The 20,697-nt window shown below is 43.3% G+C and overlaps 1 protein-coding gene across 2 annotated transcripts in view; it reads left to right on the top strand.

The window, feature by feature from the left end:
• The window catches only part of MATN2 (matrilin 2), a 147,214-nt gene that overhangs the window by 92,304 nt on the left and 34,213 nt on the right, over nucleotides 1-20,697 (top strand). For both annotated transcript variants that reach the window (XM_040261013.1, XM_040261012.1), the window contains exon 6: nucleotides 14,650-14,772. In XM_040261013.1, coding sequence (XP_040116947.1) covers nucleotides 14,650-14,772 — 123 coding nt within the window. The remainder of the gene's footprint in view (nucleotides 1-14,649; nucleotides 14,773-20,697) is intronic.

Below are 20,697 nucleotides of genomic sequence, written 5' to 3'. Positions count from 1 at the left end.
GGAGGCCATTGGCACCAAGGGCACTTCCAACCCCAGATCATCTGTTTTTGCTAGGTGATCTTGGGCAAGTTGTTGATGCCTCAGTTGCCTCAGCTGACATAGGGAAGGTATTACCGCCTATTTCGTAGTGTTGTCTTGAAGACTAAATGAGAGAATTCATCTAAACCATTTAGCTCATGACCTGGTGCCAAGCAATTCTTTTAAGGCATGATACTGGCTTCAAAGACTTTAAATCGGGACTTAACTGAGCATATACTTGAATATTCATTGGAAGGACTGATGCTGACGCTGAAACTCCGATACTTTGGCCCCCTGATTGGAAGAATCATCTCATTGGAAAAGACCCTGATGCTGGGAAAGATTAGGCAGAAGGAGAAGGGGATGACAGAGGATGAGATGGTTGGATGGCATCACCGACTCGATGGACATGAGTTTGAGCAAGCTCTGGGAGTTGTGATGGACAGGGAGGCCTGGCGTGCTGCAGTCCATGGGGTCGCAGTCAGACACGACTGAGCGACTGAACTGAACCTAGCATATACCACATGCCTGGGCTGAGTTTAATAGGGTGTAAAAAATTCAAAATTCAAGACTTCACTGGAGGTTGGTTGGGAACACAAGCCAGGCGGAGCAGCTCAGTCACCGGCAAGGTGTTACGTGACTGGAAGCTCCCAGGGTGATGCAGACGAGACTCTCAGCAGGAGTTAAGGGAAGGAGGAGACCAGTCGGATTAGAAGAGGTGGGGACGCTGCTGCCGCTCTGGGATGAGGCCCGGAGGAAGGCACGGATGCCGTCCAGTCTCCTTCCTGCCCCTACAGAACTCCTTCCCGGGCCAGGCTCTCCTGACCTCACCATCAGCATGTCCCGTAGCCCAGAACCTCCCAGGATGTGGAGAATGACAGGCCCCAAGGGAGCAGAAACAAGGACGCCCTAGAAGTAGACAGCACAGAGCAGGGGGCCTGGGAGAGGCGTTCGGCTGAAAGTCAGGGGCGGTGGGGAGGGGTGGCAGGGACTGTCCGGCTGGGAGGTCTCACCGGCTAGGTGCAGAGGCCGGCAGGTCAGCTGTCTCTCGGCCTTGTTGGAGTCAAGACCCAGAAGGGGAGCACCCGTGTGTGTGGGCTGAGAAGAGTAGCTAGGCAGTCAGCCTGTGGTAGACGTGTCCCCTAGAAGGGTCCCCTTCTTGCTGTGCTTGGGGCAGGGCAGGGAGCCCGACCTGGGGAGGCGACTGGCACGAGAGCGGAGGCCCCCGGAGGACTCGGGGGGCTGTGAGCGTGGGCAACAGGCAGTTTGATTGTAAGAACCGAGACACCTGGGAATGTTCCAGATCTGTGAGAAAAACAGAAACGCAAGCTGAGAAACAGGAATGGTTAAGAGGACAGACACAGGATGGAGGTAGGAGCTCAGATATCAAGGCAGGGGTCCTGTTAGTGATTCATGAGGTGTCTCGTTGACGTCCAGCCAAGCCAGAGCCTGGCTGCTGCTGTGATGTTGAGAGATTTAAAACAATCGCTTTCCATTCCTCATTAACTTGCAAAAAATGAAATAAAAGAAAAACTTAGTTCTTTAATTTTGAGTCTCTATTTTTAATCAGAAATATATTTGAAAGCTAATCCAATTAGTAAGTGTGCAATTATTGTCTAAAAAAAGTAGACTAGTCGATCTAATAATATACCAAGCATGATTAATTTATGATGAAGCCAGAATGTACATAGTAGAGCTTTATGTTCCTGAACAAATCATATAATTAAAATATGTAAGTAGCGTTCAAAAAAGCACCACCTTTTATATCAGTTCCTTACCCTAAAGCATCCCATACAAATCTATCTGAATATTTTCTAGATGGGAGAAGGCTATAAATATGCAGGTGCCGTCAATTTGCAAAATATTGGCAAGACTTTTTTTTATTGTGGTAAAATATACATAATATGAGATTTATCATTGTAACTGTTTTTAAGTGTACAGTTCAGTGGCGTCAAATGCATTGCTACAACAATTACCACCATTCAGCTCCAAAACTTTTCATCTCCCTAAACTGAAACTCTGTGTCCATTAAACAGTAATTTGCCCCTCCTCCACTTTCCCCATCCCCTGCCTCTGGCAATCACTTAAAAAAAAATCTTTATGTGTTTTAAAATACATAAATATTTGCGTAGAAGACCCTGTGCTGGGTCTTCGTTGCTGTGGGGACCTTTCTCTAGTTGCAGAGAGCAGGAGTTCCTCTCCAGTTGTGGTACGAGGGCTTCTCATTGCAGTGGCTTCTCGTTGCAGAGCAGAGGCTCTAGGCTTGCAGGCTTCAGTAGCTGTGGCTCCCAGGCTCTAGAGCAGAGGCTCAACAGTTGTGGCCCACAGGCTTAGTTGCTCCATGCCATGTGGAATCTTCCTGGGAGTCTGGCAGACTACAGTCCACGGGATCACAAAGAAGCGGACGCAACTGAGCACACAGGCACATCATACGGTAGATGAAATAGAAGAGATCAGTCTTTGAGTTTCCTGGATAGCTTTTCATTAACCTGCTGAGCCCCAGTATCTTCCTGCCGTCTGCAACGTGCCACTTCCTACAGTCTACAACGTGAGACCTGTGTGCATGAATCAAAGACTCTTGGTTGGTAAAAATAGAGTTGCGGTATGATCTGGCAATCCCACGCCTGGGCATATATCCAAACACAGCTATAATTTTAAAAGATACATGCACTCCTATGTTCATGTATTCACAATAGCCAAGATGTTGAAACAACCTAACTGTCCATCGACAAATGAATGAATAAAGAAGATGTGGTGCACGTGTACGACGGAGTATTTCTCAGCCATAGGAGAGAATGAAAGAATGCCACGCACAGCAAGATGGGTGGACCTAGTGCAGTAAGTCAGAAATGGAAAGATACGTACCACATGATAGCAGTTACATGTGGAATCTGAAACATAACACAAATGACCTTATCTACAGAAACAGGCTCACAGATATAGAGAACAGAGTTATGATTGCCAAGGGGGAGGGAGGGCTGGGGAGGGGTGTGTTGTGAGTCTGTGACTAGCAGATGCAAACTATTATATATAGAACGGATACACAGCAAAGTTCTTGTGTATAGCACAGGGAACTCTATTTAATATCCTGTGTTAAACTATAATGGAAAAGAAAATAAATGATTTTTTAAAAAATGGCCCAATCAGAAGAGGCCTTCAGGTTCAACCTACTTCTAGCCCAACCACCCATCCTACAATATCCTCACCATGTCATCATCCAGCCTCCACTTGAATACCCCTAGGGACAGGACACTCACTATACCCCCTGACTCTTAGAAAGTGAGTCCTTACATTGAGCTGATCACCATTTTCTTCACTTAGAGACCAACAGATCAAATTAAGCATCTCATATTTTCTCGGTCACTAAGAATGAGTCGTAGCAGAATAAGTTTATTTCATTTAGTAGACTAGCCAGGCATAGAAAATGTGGGAGCCACTATCTAGAGTCTAGCAGACAGTCTATCGGTTTCCTAAAGAGATCCCTGTGCCCTGTAGACCAGATGGAGAAATGTGTGCTGGAAGAATCATTGGTTGAGTTTGTAACTGGCTGAATGTCTCAACTGAGATCCTCCTGGAGGGATGTGTTTAAACAGCCTGGCAGGAAGAAGCATCAAGGAGGGTCCATGAGCTGTCTTCTACTCTTAGTGACTCCTTGTTACTTCTTAGTGGGTAATGTTTACACATCTAAACTTTCAGAAAGCACTTCATTAAGAGTAATACCAATAACCATTTATTTATTCAACAAATACCTATTGGTCACCTACTATATCCCAGATACTTTTGTAGACACTGGGAATGCAGTGAATGTAACAGACCAAGGACCTCCTGTTCTTATGGAGCATACATTCTATTGGGGCAGAGTGACAGAGGATTACAGATCTCAACAAGAAAGTCCCGTCTGGTCAAAGACTTGAAGGAGGTGAGAGGAGGAGGAGACTTTTGAAGCAGAGGAAACACAGCACCGGTGCAAGGGTCCTGAGGCCGAAACTGATGCCAGGCAGTGTTCAGGAACAGCAAGGAAGTCCACGTGACTCGACCAGAGTGAGAGATGGTGAGGCAGATGGTGTGGTCCGTGGAGCATATAGCTCGCCCTCTTCACAGTTATCCATTTGCTTCCCATCTCCCCAAATTCCTGCATTACCTGGAAGCTCATAGTCACTTCCCAAACAAACTGGCTTTGTTTGCCTGTATCTTGTATGTCTGATATAGACATCAAAAGCAACACATATTGTTCCCAGCAGGTTCTCTGATTATTTTCTTCTTCAAACACTGGGCACCTCCCACATTGTTCTTTATTCTATTTTACTTCTGCCATTATCCATAGCAACTAGTTCATGATTATGTATGTATATATTTATTTTTAACCTTTTTCTAATTGGAAAAGTAATATAGACTCATTGTAGAAAACTGAATAGTATAGAAATGAAAGTGCATGAAATGAAATGATCTGTAGTCTTGTCACCACCAATCAGTTCAGTTCAGTCGCTCAGTCGTGTCCGACTCTTTGCGACCCCATGAATCGCAGCACGCCAGGCCTCTCTGTCCATCACCAACTCCCGGAGTTCTCTCAGATTCACGTCCATTGAGTCCGTGATGCCATCCAGCCATCTCATCCTCTGTCATCCCCTTCTCCTCCTGCCCCCAATCCCTCCCAGCATCACAGTCTTTTCCAATGAGTCAACTCTTCATATGAGGTGGCCAGAGTACTGGAGTTTCAGCTTTAGCATCATTCCCTCCAAAGAAATCCCAGGGTTGATCTCCTTCAGAATGGACTGGTTGGATCTCCTTGCAGTCCAAGGGACTCTCAAGAGTCTTCTCCAATACCACGGTTCAAAAGCATCAGTTCTTCAGTGCTCAGCCTTCTTCATAGTCCAACTCTCACATCCATACATGACCACAGGAAAAACCATAGGCTTGACTAGACAGACCTTAGTCAGCAAAGTAATGTCTCTGCTTTTGAATATACTATCTAGGTTGGTCATAACTTTTCTTCCAAGGAGTAAGTGTCTTTTAATTTCATGGCTGCAGTCACCATCTGCAGTGATTTTGGAGCCCCCCAAAATAAAGTCTGACACTGTTTCCACTGTTTCCCCATCTTTTTCCCATGAAGTGTTGGGACCGGATGCCATGATCTTCGTTTTCTGAATGTTGAGCTTTAGGCCAACTTTTTCACTCTCCTCTTTCACTTTCATCAAGAGGCTTTTGAGTTCCTCTTCACTTTCTGCCATAAGGGTGGTGTCATCTGCATATCTGAGGTTATTGATATTTCTCCCGGCAATCTTGATTCCAGCTTGTGCTTCCTCCAGCCCAGCATTTCTCATGATGTACTCTGCATATAAGTTAAATAAGCAGGGTGACAATATACAGCCTTGACGTACTCCTTTTTCTATTTGGAACCAGTCTGTTGTTCCATGTCCAGTTCTAACTGCTGCTTCCTGACTTGCATACAGATTTCTCAAGAGGCAGGTCAGGTGGTCTGGTATTCCCATCTCGTTCAGAATTTTCCACAGTTTATTATTGTTTAATATTGATTTGCTACATTTCTCCTGGCCTTTCTTTTTAATGCATATGTACATATTTTTATAGAGTTGAGATCATATACTGTAACATAAAGTGCCTCCCTGGTGGCTCAGACGGTAAAGAATCTGCCCACAGTGCAAGAGACCTGGGTTTGATCCCTAGGTTGGGAAGATCCCCTGGAGGAGGGTGTGGCAACCCACTCGAGTATTCTTGCCTGAAGAATCCCCATGGACAGAAGAGCCTGGTGGGCTACAGTCCATGGGGTTGCGAAGAGTCAGACACGACTGAGCAACTAAGCACAGTGTAACATAAAATCATGAGCATTTTCCTGTGTCATTTAAACTTTATCAAAAACATTTTAATGTCTGTATAATATCATATGTATGTATCACAGTTTATACAGCACTTTTTTAACTATTCAAATTGTATTGTGATAAATGTTCTTGACTATAAATATTTGCATTTCTGTTCATTTTCTTAGGAACAAAGCATGAAAGGAAATGTATTACGTCAAAGGCTATTAACACTTTTAAGGCTTTTGATGTATATTACAGAATTATTTTCCAAAAACTTTGTACCAATTTTTATGCTATATGATAAAATTGCCTGTAAATTTTTTTTGCTGACTTATTAGGAGAAAACTTTTTCTCATCACTTTACTTAAGTCTTTAGTTATCATTTCTTCATAAAATTATGTATGTTCACCTTATAAATGTTTATTCATCAGTGTCGTTTGATTAATGAACAATCTGTTCCATTATAAGAAATTATAAGTGACTCCTATTAGCTCTATGAGGAAAAGGACTGTACCTTTTTGCCCACTGCTGATTCCAGTGCCTGACCTCTGGTAGATGTTCAGAGAATATTTATTAAATGAATAAGTGAATGAGTTAATGAATAGTGAGGTTAACACTTTTTCACATAATGAATTGATGTGCAAAAGAAAGGAAATAAATATCTGAGCTGAAATTAAAGAAATAGATGGTGGGTAACCAACAGAGAAAACTAGTAAAATCAAAAAGTGGTTTTTTGAGATTTAGTAGAATTGATTAATCTGTAGCCAGACTGGTCAGGGGGCAGGAAAGAGAGAAGACACAGATTTCCAGCATTGGGAATGAGAGAGTGGACATCACTATAGATCCTATAAACATTGAAAGGATAATAAGAGAAAATAATGAACAAATTTATGCCAGTAACTTCAGCAACTTACATTAAATAGACAAATTCCTTGAAAGACCCAAACTGCTCATTTTTTTCTTTTCCATTGCGGTTTATTATAGGATACTGAATATAGTTCCTTGTGCCATACAGTAGGGCCTGTTGTGTGTCCTTTCTATAGACAATAGTTTGCATCTGTTAACCCCAAACTTCCAACGCCATCCTCCCCTGCACTCCCTCCCCCTTGGCAACAAGTCTGTTCTCTGTGTCTGTGAGTCTTTTTGTTTCACAGATAGCTTCCCCTTGTCATACTTAAAACTCCACATATAAAGTGATACTTGGTTTTTGTCTTTCTCTTTCTGGCTCTTCTTAGTATGATAATCTGTAGATCCATCTGTGTAACTGCAATTGCCATTATTTCACTCTTTTTTATGGCCAAGTAATATTCCGCTGTGTGTATATATACCGTATCTTTATTCATTCATCTGTCAATGGACATGTAGGTTGTTTCCATGTCTTGGCTATTGTAAATAGTGCTGCTATGAACTTTGGAGTGCATGTGTCTCTTTGAAATAAAATTTCATCTGGATGTGTGTCCAGGAGTGCGATTGTTGCATCCTATGGCAACTTTAACTTTAGTTTTTTGAGGAACCTTCATATTGTTTTCCATAGTGGCCACATCAGTTTACATTCTCACCAACAGTGTAAGAGGATTCCCTTTTCTCCACACCCTCTCCAGCATCTGCTATTTGTAGGCTTTTTAACCGTGGCCATTCTGGCCAGTGTGAGCTGGTACCGCATTGTAGTTTTGATTTCCATTTGTCTAATAATTAATGATGTTGGTCATCTGTATGTCTTCTTTGGAGAAATGTCTATCTGCATGTATCCATGCTAAGTTGCTTCAGTAGTGTCCGACTCTTGTCCATGGGATTCTCCAGGCAAGAATACTGGAGTCGGTGGCCGTGCCCTCTTCCAGAGAATCTTTCCGACCTAGGGATCAAACCTGCATCTCTTATGTCTCCTCTATTGGCAGGCGAGTTCTTTACCACTAGGACCACCCAGGAAGCCCCTGATGTCTATTTGGGTCTTCTGCCAATTTTTTTTATTGGGTTGTTTGTTTTTTGTTACTGAGTTGTGTGAGCTGTTTGTATATTTTGGAAATTAAGCCCTTGTTGGTCACATCATTTGCAAATATTTTTTTCTCCCAGTCCATAGGTTTTCTTTTAATTTTGTTTATGGCTTCCTTTGCTGTGCTATGCAAAAGTTTATAAGTTTGATTCAGTCAGTGAGTCAGTTCAGTCTCTCAGTCGCGTCCGACTCTGCGACCCCATGAATTGCAGCACGCCAGGCCTCCCTGTCCATCACCAACTCCCGGAGTTCACTCAGACTCACATCCATCGAGTCAGTGATACCATCCAGCCATCTCATCCTCTGTCATCCCCTTCTCCTCCTGCCCCCAATCCCTCCCAGCATCAGAGTCTTTTCCAATGAGTCAGCTCTTCGCATGAGGTGGCCAAAATACTGGAGTTTCAGCTTTAGCATCAGTCCTTCCAAAGAACAGCCAGGGTCGATCTCCTTTGGAATGGATTGGTTGGATCTCCTTGCAGTCCAAGGGACTCTCTAGAGTTTTCTCCAACACCACAGTTCAAAAGCATCAATTCTTTGGCGCTCAGCTTTCTTCACAGTCCAGCTCTCACCATTTATTCATATTTGCTTTCATTTCTGTTGTCTTGGGAGATTGACATTGATATGACTTATGTCAGAGACTGTTTTGCCTATGTTATCTTCTAGAAATTTTATGGTCTCATGTCTTGTATTTAAGTCTTTAAGCTAGTTTTGAGTTTATTATTGTGTATCATGTAAGGATATGCTCTAACTTCATTGATTTACGTGTGACTGTCCAACTTTCCGAACACCTTCCCCATTGTATATTCTTACCTCTTTTGTCCATAGGTATGTGTATTTATTTCTGGGCTATCTATTCTGTTTCATTGACTCATATGTCTGTTTTTGTGCTAATACCATGCTGATTTCTTAAAAATATTTTGTTTTAATTAATTTATTTATTTGGCTATGCTGGGTCTCAGTTGCAGCACATGGGGTCTTCAGTTTTGTTGCAGCATAAGGGACCTTTAGCTATAGCATGCAGGATCTTTAGTTGCAGCATGTGATTTTTAGTTGCGGCCTGTGGGATCTAGTTCCCTGACCAGGGATTGTACCCAGGCCCCGTGCATTGGGAGCGCAGGCTCTTAACCACTTGACCACCAGGAGAGTTCCCCATACTGTTTTGATTACGGTAGCTTTATAGTTGTTTTCTGAAGTCTTATGTCTTCTGCTTTGTTCTTTTTCCTCAGGATTGCTTAGGAATCTTTATGCTTCCATATACATTTTAGGTTTATTTGTTCTAGTTCTGTGAAAAATATCATGAGTAATTTGGTAGGGATCATATTAAATCTGTAAATTGCTTTTAGTAGTACGGCTACCTTAACAATATTAATTCTTCTAATCCAATAAAAATAGGATATTTTTTCATTTCTTTAAATCATCTTCAGTTTCCTGTAACAGTGTTTTATAGTTCTCAGCATATGAATCTTCCACCTCCTTAGATTTATTCCAAGTATTTTATCTTTTTTTGATCTAATTCCTTTTTAAAAAGGAACTGCCTTTCTCCTTTCCCTTTCTGACATTTCACTGTCACTGTCAAGAAATACAACCAGTTTCTGTATGTTAATCTGGTATCCTACTACCTTGCTGAATTTGTTTATCAGTTCTGTTAGTTTTTGTGTGGAGTTTTTAGGTTTTAAAATATATAGTATTATGTTATCTGCATATAATGACAGTTTTGCCTCTTCCCTTCCAGTTTGGATACTTTTTATTTATTTTTCTTTTTTGGTAGCTGTGGCTAGGACTTCCAGTATTATGTTCAATAGAAGTGGTGAGCATGGGCATCCTTGTCTAGTTCCAGATATTAGTGGGAAGGTTTTCAGCTTCTCACCACTGAGTATTATGTCAGGTGTAGGTTCGTCATAAATAGCCTCTGTAATCACTTCGGTAAGAGTTTTTAATCGTGAATGAATGTTAAATTTCATCAAATGCTTTTTCTGCATCTGCTGAGATGATCATGTGATTTTTTACTTTTCTTTTGTTGATGTGGTGTATCATATTGATTGGTTTGTGTGTGCTGAGCCATCCTTGTGACTCTGAGATGAATCCAACTCGGTCGTGGTGTATAATCTTTTTTACATGTTGTTGGATTCACAAACTTCTAAAATGAACTCAGGAAGAAATAGGTCATCTGAATAGGCCTCTCTCTAGTAAAAGAAATTGAACTTGTACTTATAAACCTTCCCACAAAGAAAATTCCAGGGCTAGCTGACTTAACTGGTAAGTTCTACCAATTTATACCATTTGAGGAAGAACTAATGCCAGTTTTATACAAATTCTTCCAGAAAATGGGAGAGAAAGGATCATTCTTCAACTTATTCTCTAAGGCCTGCATGATACCAAACCCAGAAAGGGACATTATAAGAAAAGAAAATGACACAAATATCCTTCATGAAATACATGCAACAGATCTTTGTTTTTAGCAAATTCCACAATATATGAAGAGGATAATACTTCCTGAGATTTATCCCAGGAATTCAAGGATGATTTAACATTCAAAGCTTGATTAATGAAATTTAAAACATTAACATACTAAAAGCAGGAACTGTATGATCCAATTCAGTATATACAGAAAGAGCACTGGGCAAGACCTGACACTCATTTATGGTTAAAAAAATAAACAAACAAATTCTCAGCAAGCTAGGATTGAAGAGAACTGCCTCAGTCTGATCAGTGCATCAGTGAAAAAATTATCCGCTAACGTCATGCTGACTGATGAAAGACTGAATGCTTTCCTTATTAGATGAGGAGTAAAACGGGATATCCACTCTCACCACTTCTATTTAGCACAGCCTGTAAGGTTCTGAGGGCTTCCCTTGTGGCTCAGCTGGTAAAGAATCCGCCTGCAATGCCAGAGACCTGGGTTGGATCCCTGGGTTGGGAAGATCCCCTGAAGAAGGGAAAGGCTACCCTTGCCAGTATTGTGGCCTGGAGAATTCCATGGCCTGTATAGTCCATGGGGTCGCAAAGAGTTGGACACAACTGAGCAACTAAGATTCTAACCATTGTAATAAGGAAGTGAAAAAGAAAGGAAGAAATGAAATCTAGATTGGAAAGGAAGAGTTAAAACCATCTGGATTATGGTAACTGTAAGTATAGCACTTTCCTGAGTTCTACTGAGAGGAACTAGTTGTGGGTACCCCCAGGATTGTAGGTAGCTGTGCAGAAGTGAAGGTAGGCTGGGCACCCCCCTGAAAACTGGTGTCTGAAGTAAGGGCAGTCTTGTTGGGACCTTACACTTTACCTTGTGAGACTGGATGTTAACTCTAGGTAGTTAGTGTCAGAACTGAATTAAATTACAGGGCTCTAAATTGGTGTTGGAGAATTGCCTACAAAACACAAATGGAAGCAAATGAGCCTAACTGTAAATCAGGTTGTTGGCATAATCACCAAGAGAATTATTTTAAGTGATGGGCATGGAATATATTGACGTTACATTCCAAGTGGCAGATATCCAAAAAACAAAAGAGCTTTAACTGTTTCCAGCAGCCCTAGCATTAATAGAATTGTTATTCTTACTTTGAAATTATATATATTCACATATAAATATATGAAATGATAAGTATATATAATGTTAATATCTCTTTGTACCTATATTTTCAGTATAATGAAAAATAAACTGAAATGTAAAATAAAATGTTTTAATTTTTTTAAAAAAAGTTATTGAAGTATAGTTGATTTACAATATTATGTTTAATTTCTGCTGTACAGCAAGTGATTCAGCTATATGTGTATATGCCCTTCATATTCTTTTCCTCTATGGTTTATCACAGGATACTGAATACAGTCCCCTGTGCTCTGCACCTGTTTATCCATCCTATACATACTAGTTTGCATCTACTAATCCCAAGCTCCCAATCCTCCCCTCCCCACCTTCCCTCTCCCCAGCACCCACAAGTCTGTTCACTACGCCTGTGAGTATGTTTCTGTTTCATAGATCTGTTTGTTTCTGTTGTGTTTTAGATTCTGCATAGAAGTGCTAGCCTATGGTATTTGTCTTTCTCTTTCTGACTTACTTCACCTAATACAATAATCTCTAGGTTCATCCATGTTGCTGCAAATGGCATTATTTTGTTCTTTTTTATGGCTGAATAATATTCCATTATTTATATACCTGTATACGCCACCCCTTCTTTATGCATTCATCTGTCAATGGGCATTTAGGCTGTTTCCATTCCATTTTAATTTAAATGGTCACAACAGACAACATGGTTTCCAGATTAAAGGAGGCTAAGCATACATGAAATTAAATATAATCTCTGACCCTTTACTATATTCTATACTAGAGGGTAGAAAAATACTACAAAGAATATTATTAGATCAACTGAGAAGACTAAAATGTGGATGGTAGATTAAATAAAAGTCTTGTATAAATGTAAATTTATGAAGTTATGGCTACACTGTGGTTATATCACTGGCAAATAGATGGGGAAACAGTGGAAACAGTGTCAGACTTTATTTTTCTGGGCTCCAAAATCACTGCAGATGGTGATTGCAGCCATGAAATTAAAAGACACTTCCTCCTTGGAAGGAAAGTTATGACCAACCTAGACAGCATATTGAAAAGCAGAGACATTACTTTGCCAACAAAGGTCCATCTAGTCAAGGCTAGATGGTTTTTCCAGTAGTCGTGTATGGATGTGAGAGTTGGACTGTGAAGAAGGCTGAGCACTGAAGAATTGATGCTTTTGAATGCTAGTGTTGGAGAAAACTCTAGAGAGTCCCTTGGACTGCAAGGAGATCCAACCAGTCCATCCTAAAGGAGATCAGTGCTGGGTGTTCATTGGTAGAACTGATGTTGAAGCTGAAACTCCAGTACTTTGGCCACCTGATGCGAAGAGCTGACTCATTGGAAAAGATCCTGATGCTGGGAAAGATTGAGGGCAGGAGGAGAAGGGGACGACAGAGGATGAAATGGTTGGATGGCATCACCGACTCAATGGACATGGGTTTGGGTGGACTCCGGGAGTTGGTGATGGACAGGGAGGCCTGGCGTGCTGCAGTTCATGGGGTCACAGAGTCAGACACGACTGAGTGACTGAACTGAACTGAACTGATACCTACTCTTAGGAAGTGCTCTGTGTTTAAGGAAAAAAGGTGGCAATATGTATAGCTTTGGAGAAGGAAATGGCAACCCACTCCAGTATTCTTGTCTAGAAAATTCCATGGACAGAGGACCCTGGCGGGCTACAGTCCACAGGGTCGCAAAGAGTTGGGCACGACTGAACTACTAAACAACAAGTGTGTATAGCTTACTCTCAAATAATTCAGAGATGAACAAATGATAAAGCAAATGGGGTAAATATGAACAATAGATGAGTCTGGATAGAGAGTCTATAGGTGCTTTTTACCTGTCTGCTTGTATTTTTATGTTTGTAATTTTTGTAAATTTAAAATCATTTCCAAATAAGAAAGTTTAAAAAAAAATACTTTATAGATGATTGTGTATTGCAGTTATATGTTTAAAGAGTTCCAGTCTTGTAAGGATACATTATGAAATATTTATGGACAAAATGATATAACATCTGGGGTTTAGCTTCAAGTTATATGGCATCTTCGCATGGGATATGGGAGTATACAGGAAACAAGGTTTGCTGTAGACTGATTCTCTTGAAGCCAAGTGATATACATGTGGATTTATTATACTGTTCTTTTTTTTTTAATGTTTAAAATTTTCCATGACTTTAAATTGGGAAGAGTTGGCATCCTCTCAATATTTTTCCTTTTGAGAATACTGTGCACTTTTCTCTCACTCATTTTGTTTCCTTTGGTATGGGCTGGGAAAACTCATTTATACCAAATGTTTCATTATAAAAATAATATATGTAGTTCATATGTTCCTTGAAACAATGAAAACCCTCATCGAAACAAAAAGACTTCTCTTAAGACCCCATCAGTGGCCACTTATTTCAAGCAATTTTAGACAATGCATTCAAGTTTCAGACCCATCAGTAGAAGAGCCCCATTCCATATCTACAAAATACTTACACAATAATATCTCATTATTAAAAATTCCTTGTGACCTTTTTTTCTATTTTGGTTTAAATTAATGTGTACTTGGGCTTTGCTGGTGGCTCAGTGGTAAAGAATCTCCCTGCCTGGGTTTGATCCCTGGGTCAGAAAGATCCCCCGGAGGTGGAAACGGCAACCCACTCCAGTATTCTTGCCTGGATAATCCCATGGACAGAGGACCTCATGGGCTATAGTCCATGAGGTCCCCAAAGAGTCGGACATGGCTTAGTGACAAAAACAACCACACTGTATACCTAGAGATGTGAAATCTTGATACGATTTAAGTGCAGATGAGGCCAGTAATGTAACAGGGAGGTGTTTTGCCTCAAAGGATGCCTTTCACTGTCAGGCCTTCTTTTTTCCAGGATTTGATTTTGTATACTGCTTGGCTAAGTGTTTCACTCAGTTAAGTGGTTTGAAGTCATTGTTTCAGTTGCATGCCTTCTATAAAACATTCAGCCAGGCTCCCTCTTCCCAGCCTGCAACACAACAAACAACGCTTACGTTTTGGTGGCTCTGACACGAACCAGGACAAGGAAAGCCTCTTCACAAGGCATAAACATCTTGTAATATGTCAAGAAAGTCCTCTTCCTGGGAGGCCGTATCCCTAAACACAGAAATAGCTTCATTGAGAGATCCCTCGATGGCCTGAGTGTTTTGAGTGTTTGAGGTCACAGGAATGTATCTGTTTAGGGAAAGTTAAGACTGCGAGTCCTTTGGTTTTCCTATGCTAGATTTCTAGTTTGGTTCATTGTTACGATTTTTCTTTCTTTGCAGAGATAGACTACTGTGCCTCACCTAACCATGGATGCCAGCACGAGTGTGTTAACACAGATGATTCCTATGCCTGCCGCTGCCTAAAAGGCTTTACCCTGAATCCCGACCAGAAGACCTGCAGAAGTAAGTTGCACTGTGTGTGGAAAAGGGATTTGTTCCACAGATGGCCCCGTTGGCTTTCCGTTTTCTTGCAGATCTCCAGCAGATGTGCTTGGTCTCAGCATTTGTGCTCACTGACATCATTCTGCCCCGTAATTTACCTTTTGTCTCGCCTGATCCTGTGATGGGGGTGATTTTTAGCCAGTGCATAGACTGGGTTTGCCCACTGGTTTCCTTTAGTGAAGTTGAGGCACCAGCTGAAGCTCTCGCCTATCTGAAATGAGGATGCATGTCCCCACCTGCTTACCCTTACAACACGTTATTTGGGGCTTTGAGAAAGAAAAGGCTGGGTCCAGAGTTGGAGGGAAAAGGAGCTGGTTTCTTCCGGTCCTACCTGATGAGACACTTTTTAAATTTAATGTTTACTTTTATTTATTTGAGTGTGCCGGGTCTTAGTTGCAGCATGCTGGATTTTTGATTTTTGTTGCAGCATGCAGGATCTTTAGTTGTGGCATATCACATCTAGTACCCTTACCCGGGATGGAACCCAGGCCCCCTGCATTGGGAGCTCAGAGTCTTAGCTGCTGGACCACCAGGGAGGTCTCAAGATGAGACCCTTGAGGGTCGCTAAGAAGGGGGACATTGCATCTTTCCTTGATATAAAGGAAGAAAAAAAATAGGATACTCTGGGGCATCCTCGCAGCATTGGAGAGGCGCCTGGTGTCAGCAGGGTGATATTAAGGATGTGCTGAGTGGCTCAGATGGTGTCCTCTGGCACCTCAGAGGGCTTTATGGGGCATCTAGAGCATGAACCTCCAGTGGGATCTCTTTAAGTGACCTGTCCCTGAGAGCCTCCCTGGTCTACAAGGACAGCGATTCTTCTCTTTTTCTCACTTGTGAAACCTCAACATCTCAAGTATTCAGCACATGCTGGTGTGACACAGTATTTAGTGAATGAATGAAAGAGTACATGGATCTCTGAGATTTATCATCCTGGAGAAATGGCAACTATCATCTGAATTAATCTTGTTAGAAAGGTGGCCTTTGCAAGGCACGTAAGTTGTGATTTTTTTTCAAAAAGCATTCCCAAAGTTAGGCCACACATATGCACACCGAACTGTCCCCATTCTCCCAACTGTTGACTCACAGAACTCTCTGGAACTCCCACTGAGGGACATATCCCTCATCCCCTGCTTCCTAGTGGTGGGTGCAGCAGTGTTCTGCACCACAGGACTGGATTTTCAAAAGGCTGACCATACATCGTTTTTTGAAAAGCACCGTGGGCTACTGAGCTGAATCCACAAGCCACAGCCTGCCCACAGCACATGTGGACTCACGTGCTCACTCTACTACATGTGAGACCTTGGGTGGTTAAAGGTGGCAGAGCCCGTATTTCGCAACTGAGCCTCTCTTACAAAAGAGAATTCCCACCACCTTGCCTGGATGCAAACTCTGGCGACGTTCAGGCATCAGATGGGAATTTTAACTGGGAGGTTCAGAATGTGAAAACAATTAGATAGACTGTTTTCCATCAGACCACACATGCCTGCAGTCCATGGGAGAGGCCAGCCCGGCCGCTCCCGTCTGTGCTATGTACACCTTTTTCTTGGGGCGAGTGTGTCAGCGGCTGGCTACCCCCAGGGAAAAATCACTCACCAGTGGGACTCAGTTGTGGACCTAGACCTCTTCCATGGGGGAAAATTAGATCTGCTCCAAGTCAGTCACTGGAGTTGCAGGCTTCACTGTGTGTTGCTAGTGGAGGGAGGAGGAAGTGAGCTGGGCATGTGGCCATTGGTGGAGGGGAACTGGCTTGAAGTTCCCCATCACTTACAGTCATCTGAGTTTCCCTTGCCCTCTGTCCCGCCCTCCACATCCTGCCTGGAGAGGCACTTGGAATAAGAGAAGGGTCCAAGGCAGTGCTTGCATCGTTATCAAGGGAGGAGAGAGGCCAAGAACAGAAGGATAAGTGGAGAGGAAGTGACCGTTTGGAAGCAGTGTGATCACCACAAATTAGCCTGGAGACAGGCCTGTCTCCAGCCCAGAGTCCTTAACACTCATGTATATATATTCAGGGATAGCTCCATTTCCTCTTTAGCCAGGTGCCCTAGTTTTTCATCCAAGAAAAATGGAATTTGTTTCTTAAAACCCAATGTCCTCATCAGCCCTTCTCTCAACATCCTGCCTCGTCGTTACTTTTTCCATTGTCTTTGCTGCAAACCCAGCCCTCCACTGCAGAGATACCTCTGAGAGCCACCCCTGCCCTGATGTGTGCACGCCGGCGATTATGGCAGACAGCTGCTAACAAAAAGTGAGCGCTCAGTGCCTCTCTGGAGCATTCTGTGGGATCAGGAAGCAGAGAAATGGGGTTTAAAATCTGGGCTTGGTTGTTAGGAGCCTGAGTATCTTCAGAGCGTTAAAGATCTCAAGCTCAGTGTACAGCCATTTACATTTAATGGGCGGTTGATGGATGTGGACTGTTTGCAAATCTAATAAGAAATCTATTTTTCAAAGGAATTTGATGTCATCCAATTAAACCGGGGTGGGGGTTGGGAATTCAAGGCACAATCCTACTGAAGAAAACACTCTTGGCCTGGATTTGTTCTTTCTCCTCATCCAGGCATAATTTCTTTTTCTGGAAAGTGCTGTCATCGACTTAAAACATAAATTACTGAGGCAAGGATGCAGAACATAGAGCCCAGGACTGACTGTCCAGGCGGGGACCCCAGGGTGGAGTCAGAGGTGGGTGGGACTCCAGGATTGCTCACGCTGGCACCGAGGCTGGCCCCCTGCCCCTACTGAAGGCATCACACTCTAAGCAGCAGGGTACAGGGTGCACAGGTTGAGCTGAGTAAGGGGGGCGAGTCTTGGCAGTGTCACCCATCCTGGCCATGTGACCTTGGACAGACTGCTTTTGCTTCTCCGAACCTCCATTTCCTAAACTGAAGGAGCATGACTTTCTGCTTTCACATTTTGTAGCCTGTCCCATCTTTCTAAAACTCACTCTCTGTGCCACTCAGTTGGCATGACAGTCTGCAGTGACCTATCTCTGATCTCTCGTGTTTTTATGTCTTACCTTCTCAGTGAGGTCTCTAGCTCCTTTTTGAGCTGGTGCTCATACGTGCCATTTAGTTGCTGACAGCCCAGCCATCTCATCTCTCAGGGTTACTGGACACTCCGGGCTTTGCCAGATAAACCCACACCCAAGCCCAGCCCACGTGTAGCTCATCACAGATAATGAGCAGACTGGACCAGAGGTAGGGGGCATAGTGGGTACCCAGTGAATACTGAGCGAATGAATGAGTAACTTACATACATGTGAAGAACTGTGATTCAAGCACATAAAGAAGACAGAGCTCTCTACAGGTCAACCTCTGTGGCAAGGAGCCATCGGAGAAGAGGCGTTTGGGAACTGCTGTTTGCCAGATAGCTGAGTGCTAACCTTTTTAAGAATCGTCATGTTTTTAAATTATTTATTTGTTTGTTTTTGACTGTGCTGTGTCTTTTTTTTGCCGTGGGGGGGCTTTCTCTGGTTGTGGCCAGCCGGGGCTACTCTCTAGTGGTTGTGCTCGAGCTTCCCATTGCGGTGGCTTCTCTTGTTGCAGAGCATGGGCTCTAGAGCTTGCGGGCTTCGGGTCTGTGGCACATGGTGGGCTCAGTAGTTGCGGCTCCCAGGCTCTAGTGGCCCACGGGCTTAGTTGCTCCATGGCACGTGGGATCCTTGCGGACCAAGAATTGAACCCATGTCCCCTGCCTTGGCAGGGGGAAGGACTCTTTACCACTGATTCACCAGTGAAGCCCCAAGAATCTTCATGTTTTTGAATTTAATTCGAGTATGTAAATCTTTCTTAAAGATAGTGTTGGCCCTTTAAAAGTTGCAGTAAAATATACAGAATAAGGGGCCTCCTGGGTGACTCAGTGATAAAGAATGTGGTTGCAATGAAGAGATGTGGGTTTGATCCCTGGGTTGGGAAGATCCCCTGGAGGAGGGCATGGCAACTCCACTCCAGTATTTTTGCTTGGAGAATCCCATGGATGGAGGAGCCAGGCAGGCTACAGTCCATAGGGTCACAAAGAGTTGGACACAACTCAAGTGACTGCCTACTGAACAAAATTTACCACTGTAGCCATTTTTAAGTGCACAGTTTGGGTTTCCCTGATAGCTCAGTTGGTGAAGAATCTGCCTGCAGTGTAGGAGACCCCAGTTCGATTCCTGGGTCGGGAAGATCCTCTGGAGAAGGGATAGGCTACCCACTCCAGTATTCTTGGGCTTCCCTTGTGGCTCAGCTGGTAAAGAATCCGCCTGCAATGCCGGAGACCTGGGTTGGATCCCTGGGTTGGGAAGATCCCCTGGAGAAGGGAACAGCTACCCACTCCAGTATTCTGGCCTGGAGAATGCCATGGACTGTATAGTCCATGAGGTTGCAAAGAGTCAGACACGACTGAGCGACTTTCACTTCACATCACTTCACTTCAGTGGCATTAAGTACATTTTTGTTGTTACGCAACCATCCTCACCATCCAGCTCCAGAACTTTATCTCCCCAGACTGAAACTCTGCACTGATTAAACAGTAACTCCGCACTCCTCTCTCCCCCAGTCCCGGCAACCACCATTCTATTTTCCATCTCTATGACTGCCTACTCTAGGTACCTCATATAAGTGGAATCTTACAAGATTTGTCCTTCTGTGACTGGCTCGTTTCACTTACCATAAGGCTCATTCCACGTTAGAATTTCCTTCTTTTTTGAGGCTGAATAATATGCCACTTTCTGTATTTGCCACATTTTGCTGATCCATTCAGTAGACACTTGGGTTGCTTCCACCTTTAGGTCATTGTGAATAAAGATGCTGTGAACATAGATATGTTCAAGGCCCTCCTTTCTGTTCTCTTGGGTATAAACCCAGAAGTGGAATTGCTGGATCACGTGTAATTCTAGGTTTAATTTTTTTTTGAGGAACCTCCATACTGTTTTCCACAGTGGCTGAATGCTGGCTTTTTAGAACAGCACTTACTGAGGATCCTTTTACTTTTCTCTGATGGTGATGGAGAGATTCCTGCAGGTTCTGCACTGCGTGGCCCAGTCTGTGGGGCCCTTTGTGTTCTGTGTCTCTTTACTTGGCTCTTTGGCTCTTTGCCTGTGGCCGGTGTTTTATTGCTAGAATCTCACTCCTTGTTTTCTGACATTCACGTCTGTTTCACACAGGTGAGGCTGTTGAGGAACTGATAGCTGCACACAGCGAACAATAGTCTGCTCTCCTCGTGCAGAAGGCCTGAAGTACAGAGGGCGTGCCCAGGGCCTGCGGGTCATGGCGGCATCTCTTCTCTCAGGCCAGCCCCTGCGGGTCATGGGAGTCTTCTCCGTCTGCAGTCTGTAGCCACTTCTTCTCTGTGCATGGAAAGTTCCATCCACCAGTCATGTGGGAGGGCACAGCATGGACCCTTTACGGGATGGTCTGAGGTCCTTTGAGTATGGGTTTCATTTCATTTCTTTTCATACATCTTTGTCTTCTCAGGAAGAGACATCTTTCCTAGGGGCCGCAGTAAATTCTTCTGTCTCGTTGGCAAGAACTAGGCATCTTCCCACCTCTAGACCAATTCCTGGCAAAGGAGAACATGCTTGCCAGGCTGGCTTATGCCACTCATGACTCATGCCTTGGGGGTCAGGGTTCTGGTTTCAGGAAGACAGGGTAATGCTGGTTGGCAAGGCAACCAACAGTGTCTGCCACATCCCCGGGAAAAAGAACAATGCAGCTAAATGGCTCCAGCTCAGCCCCTGAGGTTGCTGACCAGTCTCACAGAGGCCCTCCACAAGCTCATTTTATTTCCCTTTATAGTTCTTTGTCTCTTCCATTACCTTCTCTGTATGTGGGGGTGGGAGTGGGAGTGACCCAGCTGGTGGTTTTAGCATTTTCTACCAGAAAATGAAACTGCTAATTGACTGCTGGTGGT

The sequence above is a fragment of the Oryx dammah genome, unplaced genomic scaffold, assembly GCF_014754425.2.
Source record: "Oryx dammah isolate SB20612 unplaced genomic scaffold, SCBI_Odam_1.1 HiC_scaffold_19, whole genome shotgun sequence".
NCBI lineage: Eukaryota > Metazoa > Chordata > Mammalia > Artiodactyla > Bovidae > Oryx > Oryx dammah.
This window is presented reverse-complemented; position numbering and strand designations above follow the sequence as displayed.